This window comes from Emydura macquarii, unplaced genomic scaffold (genome assembly GCF_026122565.2).
Source record: "Emydura macquarii macquarii isolate MOO-44397 ecotype Brisbane River unplaced genomic scaffold, CSIRO-AGI_Emac_v2 contig_1253, whole genome shotgun sequence".
Taxonomy (NCBI): domain Eukaryota; kingdom Metazoa; phylum Chordata; order Testudines; family Chelidae; genus Emydura; species Emydura macquarii.
Window position 1 is genome coordinate 66,274,335 of NW_027131390.1, and position 18,601 is coordinate 66,292,935.

Genomic DNA, 18,601 nt, shown 5'->3' on the forward strand with positions numbered 1-18,601 from the left:
AGTGTATATAGCTCTTATATTAAAAAAATCCCTATGTCATACAAAAGGTTAGTAAAAATCTTAATCCTTAACCATACATAAGTAAATAACAGCAATGAATTACAAACACTTTTAAAGATCAGCTACATCAACATAACCTGTTTCACTTTATATAACACAGGCCCCCAAGCAGTCTGGAAGCTGTGGACTGAGATTTTACAGCCAAAATAACTTTAAACCATGGTTTGGTCTCACTGAACAAAGAGCCAAATCTTGAAATGAGTTTTATACACACTATGCTGACTACAGCTTTCAACTATTTGGAAATTAATAACAAAATAATTTCCAGTGTCATATGCAGATTTCAGAGACTTTGGTGAGATAGCTTGATAAATTAATGCAACGGTAGAGTAGCATCTTCATTGTAATGTAGTATAATTTACAAATGCTGAAAAACCATGACCACCTATAAACTGGCAAGCAAAACTCAACTGTGCATACATGTACATGGATAGTATTGGCAGACACACGGATGGATTGTGACCTGTAATGCCCTAAATCACAGGTGTTTCCTTAGGCCACATTAATACAGATTTTGCTAATCTAGTCTCATGATATGCAAAGGTTTTTCCACATGCTGGCCTAAAACAAACTGTGGGAAACAGGATTCAATATCCATGAGCTCAAGTGTGAAGAAACACGTGCAGTGGATTATATTGCATAGCCTACTACAGCTGAAATCACTAAGTGTAACAGAGCATGAAAACCGAGTGGAATGATAACATTACACAGTATAACACGTCACCAATACTGTTTTCCATTTTAGTGCTGTGATGACATGGGTTAATTTCTCAGTAGTTCTGCAATGAGAAATCATGACAAAGATGTGAGATAAGCATCGTGAAGTGACTAAAGATGTAAAAACCCCATTGATTTCTGTTCATGAAAACCTTTTCTTTGCTTTCCTTTTGTTTCAGTACGCCCCCAGGTTTCAGTTTGAGGTTTTGATTAACCTGAGTGGGAGGTGCACACATGTAAGTCAGAGCCGTATTTACCTTGAATGTCTCGGAAATGCTTCAGAGTACACAAGAGAAAATATGAACAAATAACAAGGGCTGTAGTAAGGTTAAACAAAAAAATAATAATAAAGAATTACTTGTGATGACATACACTTTCAGCACACACCAAACACACTGAATTTCTCAATAAACAAGAATTGTAAACCCTGACTAGTGAGCCAATCCAAAAGAATTTGCATTCAAACTAACAGGGATCACAACCCTCATCTGAATCTTCCAAGACATTCCTTAGGGCACAGAAGGATCACGTGCTCCATCTAATTATGGCAAGTATATTATACTTTACCTGTGGAGTCAAATATAACAGGCTGGCAGTCTTTGTTGGAATTCCAGTTACACTTGAGTACCTGGCCTCCTTCTACAATGTCAGGTTGTGTAGTGTTTGCTTTTGGAGCACCAACCAGAAGAAATATCCTGAAGTAACAAAAAGAAAACATAAATAGAAGACTCAAGAGCACAGTCACGATTTCATATAAATAATAATAATGATGCTTAGCTCTGATATAGTGCTTTACATGGTTATGTAAGCATAATTCTAAGACACAAACTTTAAATTTGGATCCAAACTACTTTGAGGTTCAGCGTTGTTCAAATCAGAGGTTTTGTTTTGGATTTTGTGTAAATGCAGGTTAAAACAAAATTTTGACTAAAACCAGGTAGCTGAGAAAGGGTGAACAGGGATTCAAATGTAAAACATTTCCTGATGCATTCAGATTTCAAACAGACATTTAGCTGGACAGCCTTTTATTTTAGTTTCCCTCCTTGCATTATTCAATCTTGTGTGTTTGACAGAAGAGGCTGTAGTGTACTCTGGTAAAAAAATACCAGTCTGGCATCATTTCTAGTTCATTTCATACCTAAAAGTAAATCAAGGCAGCTAGTCAAAGGCCAACATTGATAAAAATCTGGGATTTTTCAATTTAGAATGTACTTACTGGTGAGTCAGCCTAGTAGTAGCAATTTTTTTTTAATTAGGCCCTCCAAGAACACCAGCTGATGTCAACCACACATTAGCATGTTTGGCACATGACTGAGTCTTTATAGATATGCATTCTGCCCAGGGCTGCTATAACATGAGGCTATGAGAACTTGCACATTGCAAAAATCTATGTTCATTCAGATTGGGGGAGAGAGAAACCAAATCAACACAAGAGTATTACATCTTTCAGAAACTCAGACAATTCCGTGAACCATGCTTGACTAATCAGCATTTTCCTTAGGATCTGAATCTGAAATATAGTGTGTATGTAAAGTTAGTAATTGCCTTTTCTTGGCAGTCTATTATATTATTTCCATTTTGTGCTGAATACTATGAAACTTTTCCTCCCTTTAAAGCCACAGATGGCCATTTTCCTAGAATACTTTTTAAAATGAGGACAGTGGTAAAAGTGTTACTACCAACGTAGAGAGGAATGCTTAATAAACTAGTCTGTCATAGAATCACAGAACCATAGGGTTCCAAGGGACCGTAAGGGTCATCTAATCTAACCTCCTGCCAAGATACAGAATTTGTTGTGTCTAAACCATCCAAGACAGATGGCTATTCAGCCTACTTTTGAAAACCTCCAGTGCAGGAGCTTTCACGACTTTCACTCTTCCATTGTCCTACTGTTCTTACAGTTAGGAAGCTTTTCCTGAGGTTTAATTTAAATCTGCTATACTGTAGTTTGAACCCATTGCCTCTTGGCTTGCCCTCTGTGGCAAGAGAGAACAACTTTCCTCCATCTTTTTTATGGCAGCCTTTCAAGTATTTGAAGACCGCTATCACCTCCCCACTTAATCGCCTCTTTTCCAAACCAAACATACTACTACTACATACTACTACATATAGTTCCCTCATTTTTGCTCATATGGCTTGCATTCCATCCCTTTGATCATCTCTCAAAACTGAACACAGTATTCTAGCTGCAGCCTAACCACCACCAAGTAGAGCCATACAATATTCCCATGACTTGTATGCTATACCTCCATTAATGCAATCTAAAATTGCATTAGCTTTTTTTTGGCTACAGCATCATATTGATGACTCATGGTGGTTGAGGTTGTGATCCACCACAACTCGCAGATCCCTCTCATCAGTGCTGCTGCCAAGCCAGTTAACCAACCTTCTGTAATTGTGCATTTGGTTTTTCTTCCCTAAGTGCAGCACCTTACATTTGTCTCTGTTGAATTTCATTTTGTTGTCTATAGCCCCAGTCCCCAATTTATCAAGATCCCTTTGAATTTTAGTTCTATCCTCCAAAGTGTTGGCCACCCCACCTCGCTTTATATCATCTTCAAATTTGATCGGTATGCTCGCTAGTCCTACATGCAGGTAATTACTGAAGATGTTAAATAACACCAGACCTGTTACCCAGGGTTCTATCAACCCAAAGCTCTTGGTAACCTCACTCTGTGCGAGATGATGTCAGGAAATAAATAAATTGGAGACACAGCCGTCCAGCCAATAGATGGAATGGTAGAAACAGTATAATACAAGAGTATTACTCTCACTTAAAAGCTATACTTTACTTCATCTCAAGCACTTACGCACATCTGCAACAGGTTAGTAAAATACCCAAAGCCTGAAAAATTACCAAAGTCTGATATGACTCTTGAGCAGTATGGCAGCGGCTTTCCAATTGGCTGGTCTTCCAGCTGCCCTTGGAGAACCCCAAAACTGTGTCCAAGAAGAGATCCCTGAGGAGTCCAAATCTCTCCCTCCCCTATTTATCTTTGTTAGTAGACAATAACATGTCAAGAAAAAAACTTGTTGGGCAAGCAGTTTCAAAAGCTAATCAAGAGGTTTCCTCAGATCACTTATTAGTCAGGTGTGTTTGTGCAGAATCCACATGTCTTGAGGCTCTGCCAAACATCTCCCAAAGGGCATGCATAGATAAACTTCTTGCTTTTCTCTTAAAATGAAGGCTCTCTTCCCCTCTCCTCCTGAGTCATGCGAAGACTGCACTTAACGGTATTTCCACCAAGCTTGCATTTCTCCATCTTACTTATCAGAATGTCATGTAGGATGTCAAAAGCCTTGCTAAAGTCCAGGTATATTATGTCCACCACAATCCCCCCATCCACCAAACCAATTCCCTGTCAAAGAAGAAAATGAAGCTGGTTTGGCATGATTTGTTCTTGGTAAATCCATGCTGGCTGCTAGTGATTACCCCTTCATCTTCCAGGTATTCACAAATTCAATGTTTTATACATCGCTCTAGTAGCTTCCCAGGTATTGCGGTCAGGTTGACGGGTCTATACTTCCCTGGCTCCTCCTTTTCCCCCTTTTTAAAGACGGGTACTATGTTAGCCCTTCTCCAGTCTCCTGGAACCTCTATGAGTTTGTAAATATTATTGCCAGTGGCTCTGAGATTTCTTCAGCTAATTCCTTCAGCACCTGGGGTGAATAGCATCAAGCCTCGCTGACTTGAATTCATTCAAGTTAATCAGAAGATCTCTGAAATGTTCTTTACTTATTCTGATATGCATCCATTTCCCTTTATTGTCCACGGTAACTTCACTAGTCGTCCAGTCACATCTTATTTTTTGTGAGAAGACTGAAGCAAAGTAGGCATTGACAAGCTCTGCCTTCCTATCATTTATGTCAAATATGTATTTATTTGTCAAAGCCAGAGACTCCAGCCAGTAGGGGCAGAAGCAGACAAAGCAGGGTCTGTTGCACTGGCGGGGAGGGGTAAAATGGGACCAGCTGGGGAAGAACTGGAGGGAGACCATCCAAACACAATGAGGGCACTAGGATCCAGGCAATATCACCTACCTCTTTATCTGCTCATATGGGCTCCAAAGAGGAGCCAGCAGTAAGAGATTCCAGTTGGTAGGGGCAAAAGCAATGAATACTTTGAACCTCTGCATATTCAGAGAACTTTCTACAGTTCTGAGTAGACTTTTTCTGTTCTATGCTGATTGGCTGTTTGCTCCAGCCATCTCCCTCCCTCACAGAGTATGTCTACACAGAAATAAAAGATCCGCAATACAGTGCGGCTAGCCTAGGTCACTAGGGCTCATGGGACGAAAAATTGTTTTATAGATAATTGGGCTCAGGCAGGAGCCCAAACTCTGGGGTCCTCCCACTCACAGATCCCTGCTCTGTACCCTTCATCCCCCATCTCTTCTCTTTCCATTTACCTCATCCCCTCCTAACTAAAGCAAAAAGAGAAAACCAAAAAATTGTGGAACCAACATGCTCTTTGCTGTCGTCACATTGTTTGCTCTGCTTGTGTGTTCTACCCATTCCTTCACCCTGTGTCTGTCTTTGGTCTATTTAGATTGTAAGCTCTTCAAGGCAGGAACTGTCTATTACACTGTGTGTGTACAGAGGCTGGCACAATGGGACCTCTTTCTTGGTTGACCCTTACATACTTCCAAAATGAATGTACTAAATAAGAAAAGAATGCTTCCAGCAAAGGGAAGAGAAAGGACATCTTACCTATAGAAACTTATAAGAACATACTATGTTATAGGATCCCAAATGTCAAGGACCTGTCTACACTAGGAATATTTTTAGATAGATTTTAAAACCAGTTAAAGCCATAGCAGAGACCTGGTTTTAGACAGCATTAAATGGAATGGATTGTTTTAACAGTCAGTCTTGAAACTGATTCAGTGAAAATGAATCAGATTGCCTTACACCAGCTTTACACTATGACTGACTGCTTAGCTGAACAAACTTCAAGTCAATACTGGTTAGAAAATATCTCCAGTGTAGACACACCCTGGTTTCTTAATCTTCTCTCAGTTTTAACTGCTGCTTTCTAAACTTTCACTTAAGTGAATAACCATAGCTATGCTTACTTGAAATTTAAAACAAGTAAAATACTGTTCTAAGTGCACTTATTTAAGTCCAGGAAGAGTAGGTCAGATTTTCAGGTGGTATAAATCAGTATAGTCAAGAGAGCTACATGATTTTTACTAGCTGAGGACCTGGCCCAATGTTTTGAAATCAGTCAGAATGATTCCTGATCACGTTATAAAGAGATCACAAAAACTTAAGGCCTGATCCAAAGCCCAACAAAGTCAGTGAGATTCTTTCAATTGACTACAATGGGCTCTGGATCAGGCCCCTACAGCCTTTGTTTTAACCCTCTAAAAATTCAACTGTTTACTGCTCTAAAGACACACAAAACAAAATCATATCAGACTCTACCCTCCTTCTAGGGTGTCCAGACATTCCGATATTATCGGGACCATCCCAATGTTAGGGGCAGTCTTATATATGCAACTATACCCACCCACCCCAAAAAAGTGTCCCGATTTTTCACATTTGCTATCTAGTCACCATACCTCCTTATCAAGTTGTGCTATAGTGATCTGTCTATGCCTAACACAACTATTTAAGAGTAAAAGGAATACATGACAATTACATGCCAAATAAAGGAATACACACAATTGCAGAAATTAAATCCTGGTAATCAGGTGCGTGACTTGAGCCGACATTATACCGAACTGTTTCTGAACATGCAATATCCATATTATCAAGAGAGCTGAAGATTTTTTTTTTTTTTTAAATCTAAACCTTTCCTTTCTACTCTGATACATTTTTAGTGATTATGAATTTAAAAAATCTTCACTGTGAGGTTTAATAAGAATAAGATATTTATAAAGAAAGCTAGCTGTCTGTGGAACATGTATTTTGCAACCTTGCAAAAGGTTAGTCACCAAGGCAAGCAATATATTAATTTATTTATCATTACACAGTAGAGAGCAAAGGAGAAGATTTTGTGCCTTCCTGGTAAGTTTTCATGAAAGTTTTACAAGGCTTATATCTATAAAGATTATACAGTTACAAGCATTTGTTCAGCTGCTAAGGAGGTATTCCTAACTTCCACTGAAGCACAGAGCACACTTGAACATTCTTTCCCTCCCCATACAAGTCAGAAAGCCAAAAGATGTAACATTGTGGACCAGACTGTGGGTGTCCCACTTACACTGGTTCCATACAGTTGGCCTACTGATGTGAATAACCACTTACCAAAGTAAGGAAAGGACTCACCATTTGGCCATAAATAAAGTCTGATCCAGACAGATAATTTCAAATACTTTATGCTAAAAGAATAGGTTAGCTAACACACACATTTCCTTCCCCAAAACAGCCTAAATATGAGTTTTGTAGTCTCCATAAAATAATGCTCAATTTCTTCCTCTCTTCTAGATGGAATCATAAAAGCTATAACCTATAGCAGCCACCACACACCACCCTCATAGGAGACTGATGTTTTGGCATCCAGAGTTGGACTTTCCTATAGGATACATTAACATATTTTCAAATCCATAGTTTTCAAAGAACTAAATAGACTGTAAAACTGAGAAATGAAACTGGCAGTGTGAGTAACCTTTCAAAAAAGTGGTTACATAAACAGCCTCGGCAATATATGTGAAGTGTGTCCCTTTTTCTTCTGCAGTTATATTATAGACACACACCTTCCTAGATCCTACCCTCCACACCTGGGCTGCCCTAGAGCCAAGGTGTGCCTGTTAGTCAATGGGTAGTATTACAGAGACCACAAACTACATGGCTCTTCTCCCTAAAATCAAGTCAGGGAAGCACCTCTCATCAGGGGAAGCTGATTCTTTTGTAATCTGTTTTTAATGTAGCTGTTTTTCATGAAGAGCCTCAAGAAAAGCCATGGAGAACATGATGATTTTCTGGAGGACAGATTGCAGAGGGACATAGCAAGAACCAATTCTAGGTTGTTGGTGGTGTTCACAGAGCAGCTGCAGACAGTGGAATGCTGGTTCCAGGCCTGAGAAATGACTGGTGGGATGGTATTGTTATGCAGGCTTGGGATGACTAGCATTGGCTGCAGAACTTTCAGATGCACAAGGCCACATTCCTGGATCTGCGTGTTGAGCTCACCCAGCCCTCCAGTGCAAGGACACCAGAATGAGACCTGCGCTAACAGTGGAGAAGCAAGTGGCAATAACACTTTGGAAACCCACAATGTCGGATTGCTACTGGTCAGTGAGAAATCATTTTGGAGTGGGAAAACCCACTGTGGGGGCTGTTGTCATGCAAGTGTGCAGGTCTATTAATCATCTCCTGCTACACAGGACTGTGACTTTTGGCAATGTGCAGGACACGGTGGATAGACTTGAAGCAATGGGATTCCTGAATTGCAGGGATGGGACACATATCCCTATTCTGGTACCAGCCCACCTTGACTCAGAGTACATCAACAGAAAGGGCTACTTTACTATGGTTATGCACACAGAGGTAGACCCCTGGGGCTGCTTCATTCACATCAGTGTGGTCTGGTTGGGGAAGATGTATGATGCTCACATCTTTAAAAACACAGGACTGTTCTGAACGCTACGAGCAGGGACTTTCTTTCCTAACAGGCAGATTGCTACTGGTAATGCTGAAATGCCAGTAGTGATCCTGGGGGACCTAGCCTTCCTCTGCCTCACAAAACCATCCACTGGCCACCTCGACAGCATCTATTGGCCTCAACTCTCGGTCCAGCAGGAGCAGAATCGCAGTTGAATGTGCTTATGGTAGATTGACGGGGTATTGTCATTGTTTACTCACAAGATTGGATCTCAGTGAGAAAAACATCCCTCTGGTTATAGCTGCCTACTGTGTCCTGCATAGTATCTGTAAAGCAATGGGGGAAGAGTTGCTGCCAGGATGTAGGGTGTAGATGGAGCAGTTGTCTGCTGAGTTTGAACAGATACCAGGGCTATCAGACAAGCTTAGCGTAGAGCTATCTGAGCTATATCATAGAGGCTTTGGAAGAGCACTTTAACAGCAAGCCTCAGTAATGCATTGTGATGTTCTGTGCTCTACCAGGCCCTCAAGTTTGGGGTCTGTTAGGAACTGTGTGATGTTTGCCACACACCTGTGAATATAAAACTGACAATGCACCTACTACTTTTGTGATGCTTGCTGTACATTTATGATTAACAAACTGTAGTGAGGCAGAGTGGCCTCTCACCGAGCCAAAGGGGGAGGAACAACTCTCTGTCCCCTGGTGGGCAGAGCCAGACAAGGCCTGCCCCTGGCGCCAGAAGCTGAGAGGTGGGACAGGAAATATAAGAGGTGGGGCCTCCGGCTCAGTTGGGCCACAGCCTGGGAAGGAGACAAACGTCTCTAGCCTGCTGCAGGCCTCCAGCATCGCTACTGAGCTGGGAGGACTCTTGGACTACAGAGCCCTATCCCTCTACCCCCTGCTGCCAACCCCATCTTTGAGGAGGCAGCCTCCCCACCTTAGGCCGAATGGCCTGTGTGCCTGCTGTTTGCCCAGCCAAAGAGCTGGGCTCTAGACTGCTTATTGTTCTGCCTCGACCGAGCACCCAAGCTCCTCAAACTGCTTGTTGAACTGCCCTGCCCAGAGGGCCAGAGCCAGTAAAGTGGTTAGTGTTCTGCCCCAGGCAAAGCGCCAAGACCCTAGGCCATTGATCTGCTAATTACCCTGATACTTAACATTGATAGCTGTGAGCTGGAGTGGCCTCCCCTCCCCTTCCCCCAAGCCAGAGGGGGAGGGACGACCCCAAACCCACTACACTAACACAATGTAACAATGATCCTTGGAGTTGTGTTTACAATAAAAAGTAAGTGTGTGTTTTCACTGCCGCCAGGCACTCTGCAGCATATGTCGGGAACTAATAAGGATGAATAATTTTCCAAACAAACTTTTATTGATTAACAAAATCACTTAAAAAATTCTGTGCAAATTAAAACCAAACACATTAAAACCTTAATAAATTTATGAAACAGATCTTAAAGCAGGGGAAGGGACATTCATGTCCATTTTAGTTGGCCATACATCAACTGTAGCTCTCACTGGTCAGTGTTTGTCAAGTTGTGGTTGTCCTTAATGTCGACTGGGGTGGAGTGCCAAGGGTTGGGATGTGGCCCTGGTGCCATGTGGAATGTTGAGGAGGGTGTAGGAAGGTGCTATACTGGAGTTCCCCAGAGACTGCAAAGAGAGGCAAGCCCTTGATGGTTGAACCTGTAGGTCCACAAGAGTCTGCAGCATCTGCCAGAGATGCCACATTATATCCCAGTGCATCTCCCTCTCGAACTCCTGGGCTTTTCTCCTTCCACTCTTTTCTTCTCCATACAGTCTGCTATATTCATCCCCCAAGCCTTCTGTTCCTGGTCTGATGCAGCACTGACTTGCAAGATCTTGCTGAGCATCTCATCCCAAGTCCTCTTCTTTCTCCTCATCTGGCTCAGGTTTTCTACTGGTGTGGACGGGGAACCCCTCCAGCCCGTAATGGCAGCAGCTAGAGATATAACACTCAGAGGAACTATTGTCAGTATAGTCACAACAGAAAGCAAAAGTTAAGATTCAGAACTTCCTTCCCTCGCTCCCCTAAAGTTATAAACAAACCATTTTTATTGACACCTCTGCTTTGGAGTGCTTCTGCATGGCATCTCTCACAGCACCAGGAATGGTGAGTATGGCTCTCCATGTGTGAGGGAAATGAAGAAAGAATTATTCGGTTGCATGAAACTAGGAGTACAGGGCAATCGCACTGAATCCTGGCACCATTTTCCACAGGCAGTGGTGATTTTAGCTGATCTCTCACCCCTGAAGGTAACAGAAGCATAGGTGTTGCTGGCATCCTGAAGCTGCCCAGGCCTGTGTGCTGCAAGCCTGTTTATATTACAATGGTTCCTGGTGAAGTTATCGACTGGCTGGGAAAGTGTCCTACTGTGGAGGAAGCAATAAGGCTGCCATCCCTAGAAACCTTCAGGAGAGAATCGCAGAGTACCTCCATGAAAGTTGCACTGAGATCTCTCAAGAGGATTCAAGGGACATCCCTATGTACACAAACAAACTGCTCCGCATGTCCCACCCCAACCCCAGCTCTTGAGGGGAATGAAAAGCAGATAACTCTCTGTCTTTGTTGGACCACTACTTTCTTTAGTAGGAGTAAAGAAATGAAAAGTCGATAGCTTTGTCCTGCTAAGTAAGGGCATCATCAATGCATTAAAAATCATAAATTTACACATTTACCCAAAGTTTCTTCTCCAGCATTGGGCTTGCCTGTGCTTGACTTCTGAGACTGACTGGGCTGCAGTGGAGTCTCAAACAGGTCTTGGCTCACAGCATAACTAGAGCCCCCACCTGCATGTTCCCCCCCATCTTCCTCCTCCTCTTCATTCTCACTGTTCACACCAAGGGCCTGTGACTCAGGCTTCTCAGAGGTATCCAGGGTAGGGTGGTGTTGGGATCTTTGCCAAGTATGGCGTGCAGCTCTTTGTAAAAGCAGCAGATCTGTGTCTAAGCACCAGATTGACTGTTGGCCTCCCTGACCTTTTGATATGCCTGCCACAGTTCATTCCCTTTCACACAGCACTGCTGCTGATGCATGTCATGCCCCTTCTCCTGCATCCCCTGTGCAATCTGCTCGTAGATGTCCACATTTCTATAGCTGGTCCGTAGCTGTGCCTACACAGTCTCTTCTCCCCACAGGCCCAGGAGATCCAACACCTCCTGTCTACTCCAGGCCAGAAAGAGTCTGAAGTGCGTAGCTGGCATGGCCAGCTAGGCAGGCACACAACAAGGGAGGGATGCTAGGTATGCTCGGCAAGATGGCTAAGATCAGGAAAAGGCATTTCAAAAATTCATGGGGTTTTAAAGGGGAGGGAGGAGAAGACATGGCTTCCATTCTCCATGACTCCTGGGTAGTGTTCACAGTTGTGACCAGAGCAGTCAGTGTCAGGCATGTGGACAGCTGCTGGAGGACTGTTAGGGTTGACATAGGTAATGCAGTGTCTATATTTGCGCTGCCTTGACCTCAGTAGATCCACCATGGCTCAGTGCTGCTTGGGGAGGTGGTGTTACTATGATGGCATAATGGAGAGCTTACATTGGTGGGAGACAAATTTAAATGTAGATACATGCACAATTAAGTCAACCTATGACAACTTATGTTGACCTAACTTTGTAGTGTAGGAAAATAATAGTATTAATTACTTTTTGTTCATAGCACATTTCATACAAGGATCTCGAAGCACTTTACAAACGGTAAGCATCATCATCTTCATTGTACAGATGGAAAAAACAGAAAGGGTAAGTACTCCAAGTCCACAGAGAAGTAGTGACTTTCCAAGCAAGCCAGTAGATGGGAGCATGGGGAACAGAATTCATGTCTCCTTGCTCCAAGTCCCTTTGTTTTAAAATTTCAACACTAGTCCATGCTGCCTCCCAGGACTCAGAAAAAGAAGAGAGGAACAATTTGAAAAAAGGGGTAAAAAAACTGATAAAGGAAAGCTGAAGTGAAGGGAAAGTGGAAAAAAAAATCAGGGGTTCCCAAAAGTCAGTGTATTCATATTGGCTCCATTAAAAAACTTGGTATTTAAATATACATTTTGGATACATGGGACCTTTTTTTTTTAACTCTATTATTTTTGTTCAACCTGCATTGAAAGAGAAACCAGAAAGCCCTGTGGTTAAAACTAGTTTAAAATTACCTAATTTCATAGTGGTTTCTGCAGTTTGGTCTGAATTTTTTGTTAAAACTGTAAATTTGTAAAACAGTCCTTGTGAATCTATAAAGATATGTCTCCAAAAGTAAGAGTGCACTATACATAAACATATGTTATTTTTATATTCTTCCCTCTTTTCTTCCTTCCAGTGGTGACAATGTCTCCTTTAAGTACAGGCAATATCTGACCATGCTTAGTTTTTGAGAACTACTAGAGCACACCACTTGTTGCAAAGTTAAACAATTCAAAGAGTCTCATTTAATGTATATTATTATTTAACTTTGGCTATGTCAGGTAAATGGTATGTGACAAAACATTCTAAAAGCAACAGCTGAAAAGGCTCAGGGGTCAATGATCCATGTCACAAGTTTGGCAAGAAGCCATATAACATGATCCAATGTTGATTTCACTAAATGCCTTTTCCTAATCATAATGCAAAACACTTTTCTTGTATTTCTGCACAATGGTCCACTGCAGACATCAGATAGTTTGTTGTTCGGTGACTATTTTCTTTCTCACACAGTGGTTGGACCACATGTGCAGGCTTTGTTTTTATATATTGCTGCACTTCCACATATCACAAAGGAAGAATCATAGATCTGATCCTGCACCATTTCAGTTAATGAGAGCTTTGCTATTTATTCACAAGAATGCAGTGGGGATCAAGAGAAGGCTACCAATTCAGTGTGTGTTCAGTGCCATGCAGGAAAATTTAGTACACAATGGACAAACTGTAAGATTTATAATCAGCTTTTTGGAGGAGACTAAGGCTTGTAACTCGTGCTTTCATTCTTGATGTTAAACTTTCCGGATCATGTATTTTTAATCATCATAGAGAGGCACATACTACAAGGAGAATATTAATTGTTGTCATTGTTACTTTTGATTTTATTCACTACAACTCTGTAGACTCTCTTTCACTGGTGTTTTAAATTACCAAAAAATGTATGCCAAACTGTTACATTGGGGTTACTTAACATATACCTTTCATGACAAATAGCGATGTACAGCAGAAATTCAGGACAAACTAAACAGCTGGAGTTGGATATAATGTTGACTCCTGTGTTTCAACTAAGATTACACTTTTAGCTTAATTGACTTTGTAACCTACTCTTCCTAGTGACACTATGATCGCGGCTTTTTATGTAATTTGGTGTAGCCATCACGAAACTGATGCTTCAGAATTTGTCTCTATTTAACAGCAAATATGTACATTTATTAAGTTTGTAGTACAGCTAATGTTTTAGACCTTGGCACAAAAAGTGGGAGTGTGAGATGACAAAGTTGGGAGCTACAGCTAATACAGAGAAAGACTGGGGATATCATACAAGATCTGAATGATCTTGTAAACTGGAGTAATAGAAATAGGATGAAATTTAATAGTGGACAGTGCCAGGTCATGCACCTAGGGATTAATAACAAGAATTTTTGCTATAAGCTGGGATACATCAGTTGGAAGTGACAGATGAAGAGAAGGACCTGGGCGTAATAGTTGATCGCAGGATGACTATGAGCGGCCAAAGTGATGTGGTCGTGAAAAAAGCTAATGCAGTCCTAGGATGCATCAGGTGAGGTATTTCCAGTATAGAGAGGTGTTAGTACCATTATACAAGGCGTTGGTCAGACCTCATCTGGAATACTGTGTGCAATTCTGGTCTCCCATGTTTAAGAAAGATGAATTCAACCTGGAACAGGTGTAGAGAAGGGCTAGTAGGATGATCTGAGGAATGGAAAACCTGCCTTATGAGAGGAGACTCAAAGAGCTTGGCTTATTTAGCCTAACCAAAAGAAGGCTGAGGGGAGATATGATTGCTCTGTATAAATACACCAGAAAGATAAATACCAGGGAGGGAGAGGAATTATTTAAGTTCAGCACCAAGGTGGATACAAGAACTAATGGATATAAACCAGCCATCAGGAAGTTTAGACTTGAAATTAGACAAAGGTTTCTAACCATTAGAGGAGTGAAGTTCTGGAACAGCCTTCCAAGGAGAGCAGTGGAGGCAAAAAACCTAGCTGGCTTTAAGACTGAGCTTGATAGGTTTATGGAGAGGATGGTATGATGGGACAGCCTAATTTGGCAATTGACTGATCTTTGACTACTAGCGGTAAATATACTCAGTGGCCTGTGATAGGATGTTAGATGAAGTGGGTTCTGAGTTACTACAGAGAATTCTTTCTGGATGTCTGGCTGGTGAGTCTTGCCCACATGCTCAGGGTTTAGCTAATAGCCAGATTTGGGATTGGGAAGGAATTTTCCCACAGGACAGATTGGCAGAGGCCCTAGGGGTTCTTGCCTTCCTCTGTAGCATGTGGCATGCTGGTGAATCCTCTGTAACTTGAAATCTTTAAATCTTGATTTGAGGACTTCAGTAACTCAGTCTTAGGTTGGGGGGTCTATTACAGGAGTTGGGTGGGTGAAGTTCTGTGGCCTGTGTTGTGCAGGAGGTCAGACTAGATGATCATAACGGTCCCTTTTGACCTTATAGACTATGGGTCTATGAGACAGTGATTCTGCAAACACACCTGAACAGGCCCATTGTATAAAATGTAGCACATAAAACCTTGATCCTGCAGAGTTATGCATGTTCTTAATTCTAAGCACATGAATAGTCCCATTCAATGAAATTATTCACATGCTTAAAGTTAAACAGATGGTAAATCTGCAGTATTCGGGCTTAATTTTGTAGAATCAGGATAAAAGGGTAAGCACACTGTAATAGGTACATATTTTGACTGCATAAAGATATAAAAAAACTTTAAAAAAACAGAAGGAAAATAATTTCTGCACAGGATAGTCATATGTCTCTCATTTGGCTGGTCATGTGGAAAACAACAATGCTCTAAGGGTTAAAAGAAAACAAACACTATAGAAAACCTGGACCGTTTACAATAAGGCAGTCAGAGGCCCTCTGACTCCCATTTAAATCAATGGAAAAAATCTCCATAATTGACTTATGGGAGTTGGATCAGGCCTTTAGTGCCAGAAAACAATAGGAATGTCTCATTTGTTTACACGTTTACTAGTACTGGTAACTTTACAGCCACACTTGCTGAGCAACAGGATATATAACAAACATCAAGACAATAGTAGTAAAACTCTAGCAGCATGAAGACAGCACAAAAAGATGTTGCAACATGTACAAGTAAAGGCAGGGTGACTATTTAACTGGAGCAACAAAGAATGCAAACAAGAGTAACTCTTTTTGCAAAGTATCAGTCAATATTTATATAAATTCATAAACAAACTATAGTTGCTAAAACCAAAAGATGGGTAGAAAATCATCCAACAGGTCAGAAATACGTAAGTCTTCTAGATCTAAAGTTGATTTTTTTTGGGGGGGGAGGGGGGGCGTAGGGCTGGGAAGGGCACAAAAGGGGAGAACTATGAAAAAATTCCTCTACTTATGTTAACTGCCAGAGGAGCTATGTGGGCTGATTTTTAAAGCAGGATATTCACTGTATTGTATGCAACAAGGCAAATAAAAATCCATACCTAGATTTCCATACATAAGATTTATCATGCTTATGACAGTCTTACACCACTGCTAAGAAAATTTGCCAGCCCAAGCACAGTCTATTCCCCTGCCCTTAATTATGATGATGAGTATAATGAATTATATATTTTGCTCACCACTTTAAAAATAAAAAAGTGACCTGTCCTGTGTTTGAAGGGACTAGCATTTTGTATATCCAGTTTGTGCACGCAATCATGGTAACTGCACACACATTCAGACAAACATAAGAGGATCTGTTTTTAAAAAATGGACCTTAGTGCCCATGCAGTACAATTTTTAAACTCTCATTTAAAAGCCAATTCTATAGATTGAACTGCACAAGACTCAGTTTGGGTCTAAATAAACTGAATGACTCCCACTGAGTTCAAGTGAGCACAAGCTGAGATTGTCGACAAACAACACCGCTTAAACACCACACCTTTAGATCAGTATACCTTGAAAAGATGAAGGGATGATTTCATTCACCTGGCATTTAAACTAGGACTGTCAATTAATCCAAGTTAATTTGTTTTACTATCACTTGAGTTAACTAGATTAAAAAAATAGTCACAATTAATTGCAGTTTTAATCACACTGTTAAACAAGAACAGAATACCAATTTAAATTTATTATGAATATTTTGGATGTTTTTCTACATTTTTATATATATTGATTTCAATTACAACATAGAATACAAAGTGTGCAGTGCTCACTTTATATTATGATTTTTATTATAAATATTTGCACTGTAAAAAAGATAAAGAAAAGAAATAATATTTTTCAATTCATCTCATACAAACACTGTAGTGCAATCTCTTTATCGTGAAAGTACAATTTACAAATATAAGGGTTTTTTACATAATTTCACTCAAAAAATGTAAAATTTTAGAGCCTACAAGTCCACTCAGTCTTACTTCTTGTTCAGCCAGTCATTAGGACAACAAGTTTATTTACATATATGGGAGATAATACTGTCCGCTTCTTATTTACAATGTCACCTGAAAGTGAGAACAGGCATTCGCACTGTTGCAGCCAGCATTGAAAGGTATTCACATGCCAGATATGCTAACTATTCGTATGCCCCTTCATGCTTCGACTTGTAGATTGCACTTCAAAAAAAATATTTTTGCAGCGCAAATATTTGTAATATATAAAGTGAGCGTTGTACACTTTTTGTTCTCTGTTGTAATTGAAATCAATATTTGAAAATGTAGAAAAATCATCCAAAATATTTATAATAAATTTAAAAGGATATTCTATTATTGTTTAACAGTGCCATTAAAACTGCAATTAATCACTTTTGTAAAATCTTGTGATTGTGATTTTTTGTTCATCGTTTGACAGCCCTGTCTATTAAATCTATTGTTTCATGGTGTCTAGATATTTAAATCCTCAGTTTTAGGCCATTTAGCTATTCCCATCAAAGCAAACGGGCCTGCACTAGTGCCTGCCATCAGTTTTCTTCTGAAAGGCTTGATACAGAGAATAACCTTGCTTGTACTGATTTTCTCCCAAATAAAAATAAACTACTGTAGCAATTTAGATGATTAGGGAAAGTGCTTTTAGCTTGGTCCGTGTTGTTGTTATCGTGTGAACTTCTGAATCACTTTGCCACTTAAGAACTTCGTCAGCCTAGGCACAATTTGCCACCCTGAAGAATGGATCAGAATTTCAAAAGCAGAGCTGCTCTCGAGCCGCAGTTACTGACTTCCACAGCCAAAAGCCACACTCCTCACAGACCGCCCTCGCTCACTCCTTCATAGAAAGCGACCCTAATCATTGTACGCTTTGGACACGGCTGCCTGCGATACCTCAAAAACCACAGCGCAAGGAATAAAGAGAGGGAGGGAGGGAGGCCTGGCGGAGAGTGCCAGAGAAGAAACGAAGTGTCTGCTCTGCAGAGCAGGATGTTTGCCGGCTTCGGGGGACAGGGGAAGAGGACGGGATGGGATGGATGGGGAGGAGGCTTTGTTCATTTCACAACCGCCCGCCCTCCCTCGGCGTTTCAAGGCTGCACCAGGCACCCCAGCCCCCTTGGGACTCACGCAGCCCCCCGAGAGGCCGGGGGGGGGAGGGGGGCCCCGGTCTGCGACCCTCCAACCGCAGGGTGAGGATCAGCCCCTCCCCGGCCGGCTGGCTGATAGACACTTACGAGGACGGGTCTGGGGCGAAGAAGTCCACAGCGAAACCGAAGTAACTCCCCTCCGAGCCGGAGTAAACAGCTGGGCCGTCCACGTCCAGATTGAAGGCGCCGCCGAGCGCCAGCCAGCGGCCCAGCAGCACCAGCAGCAGGCAGAGACGAGCCATGGCCAAGGAGTGCCCCGCAGATGCCCTGCCGCGCAGCCCGAGCGCCCGCCGGCCCGGCCCCCGGAGCGGAGCGGAGCGGAGCGGATGGATGCCTGGCAGTGCCCGCCGCAAAGCTGGGACTAGCTCTCCGGCCGGGGCGAGGTGCGGGGGGCGCTAGGCGGCGCGGGGCTCCTCGGCCGGACGGACAGACGGACGGACAGCTCGCTTCTTCGCTTCCTCTCTTGCTCGGTTCCCGTTCCCTGCTGCGAGTGGGGCGGGCGGGCGAGAAACCGCGGATGCACCGCCCCGCCCCGCATCAT

General features: G+C 42.0%; 1 protein-coding gene across 2 annotated transcripts in view; it reads right to left on the bottom strand.

Moving 5' to 3' along the window:
- ITGAV (integrin subunit alpha V) overlaps positions 1-18,542 on the bottom strand; it is an 82,595-nt gene extending 64,053 nt beyond the window's left edge. The window contains exons 1-2 of one of the 2 annotated variants that reach the window (XM_067549063.1): positions 18,148-18,542; positions 1,345-1,472 (exon numbers count right to left, since the gene is read on the bottom strand). In XM_067549063.1, the coding sequence (XP_067405164.1) occupies positions 1,345-1,472; positions 18,148-18,302 (283 nt within the window). In that variant the 5' untranslated portion in view covers positions 18,303-18,542. The remainder of the gene's footprint in view (positions 1-1,344; positions 1,473-18,147) is intronic. The other variant, XM_067549062.1, reaches the window with a different exon arrangement.
- Between the last annotated feature and the right edge of the window lie 59 nt (positions 18,543-18,601).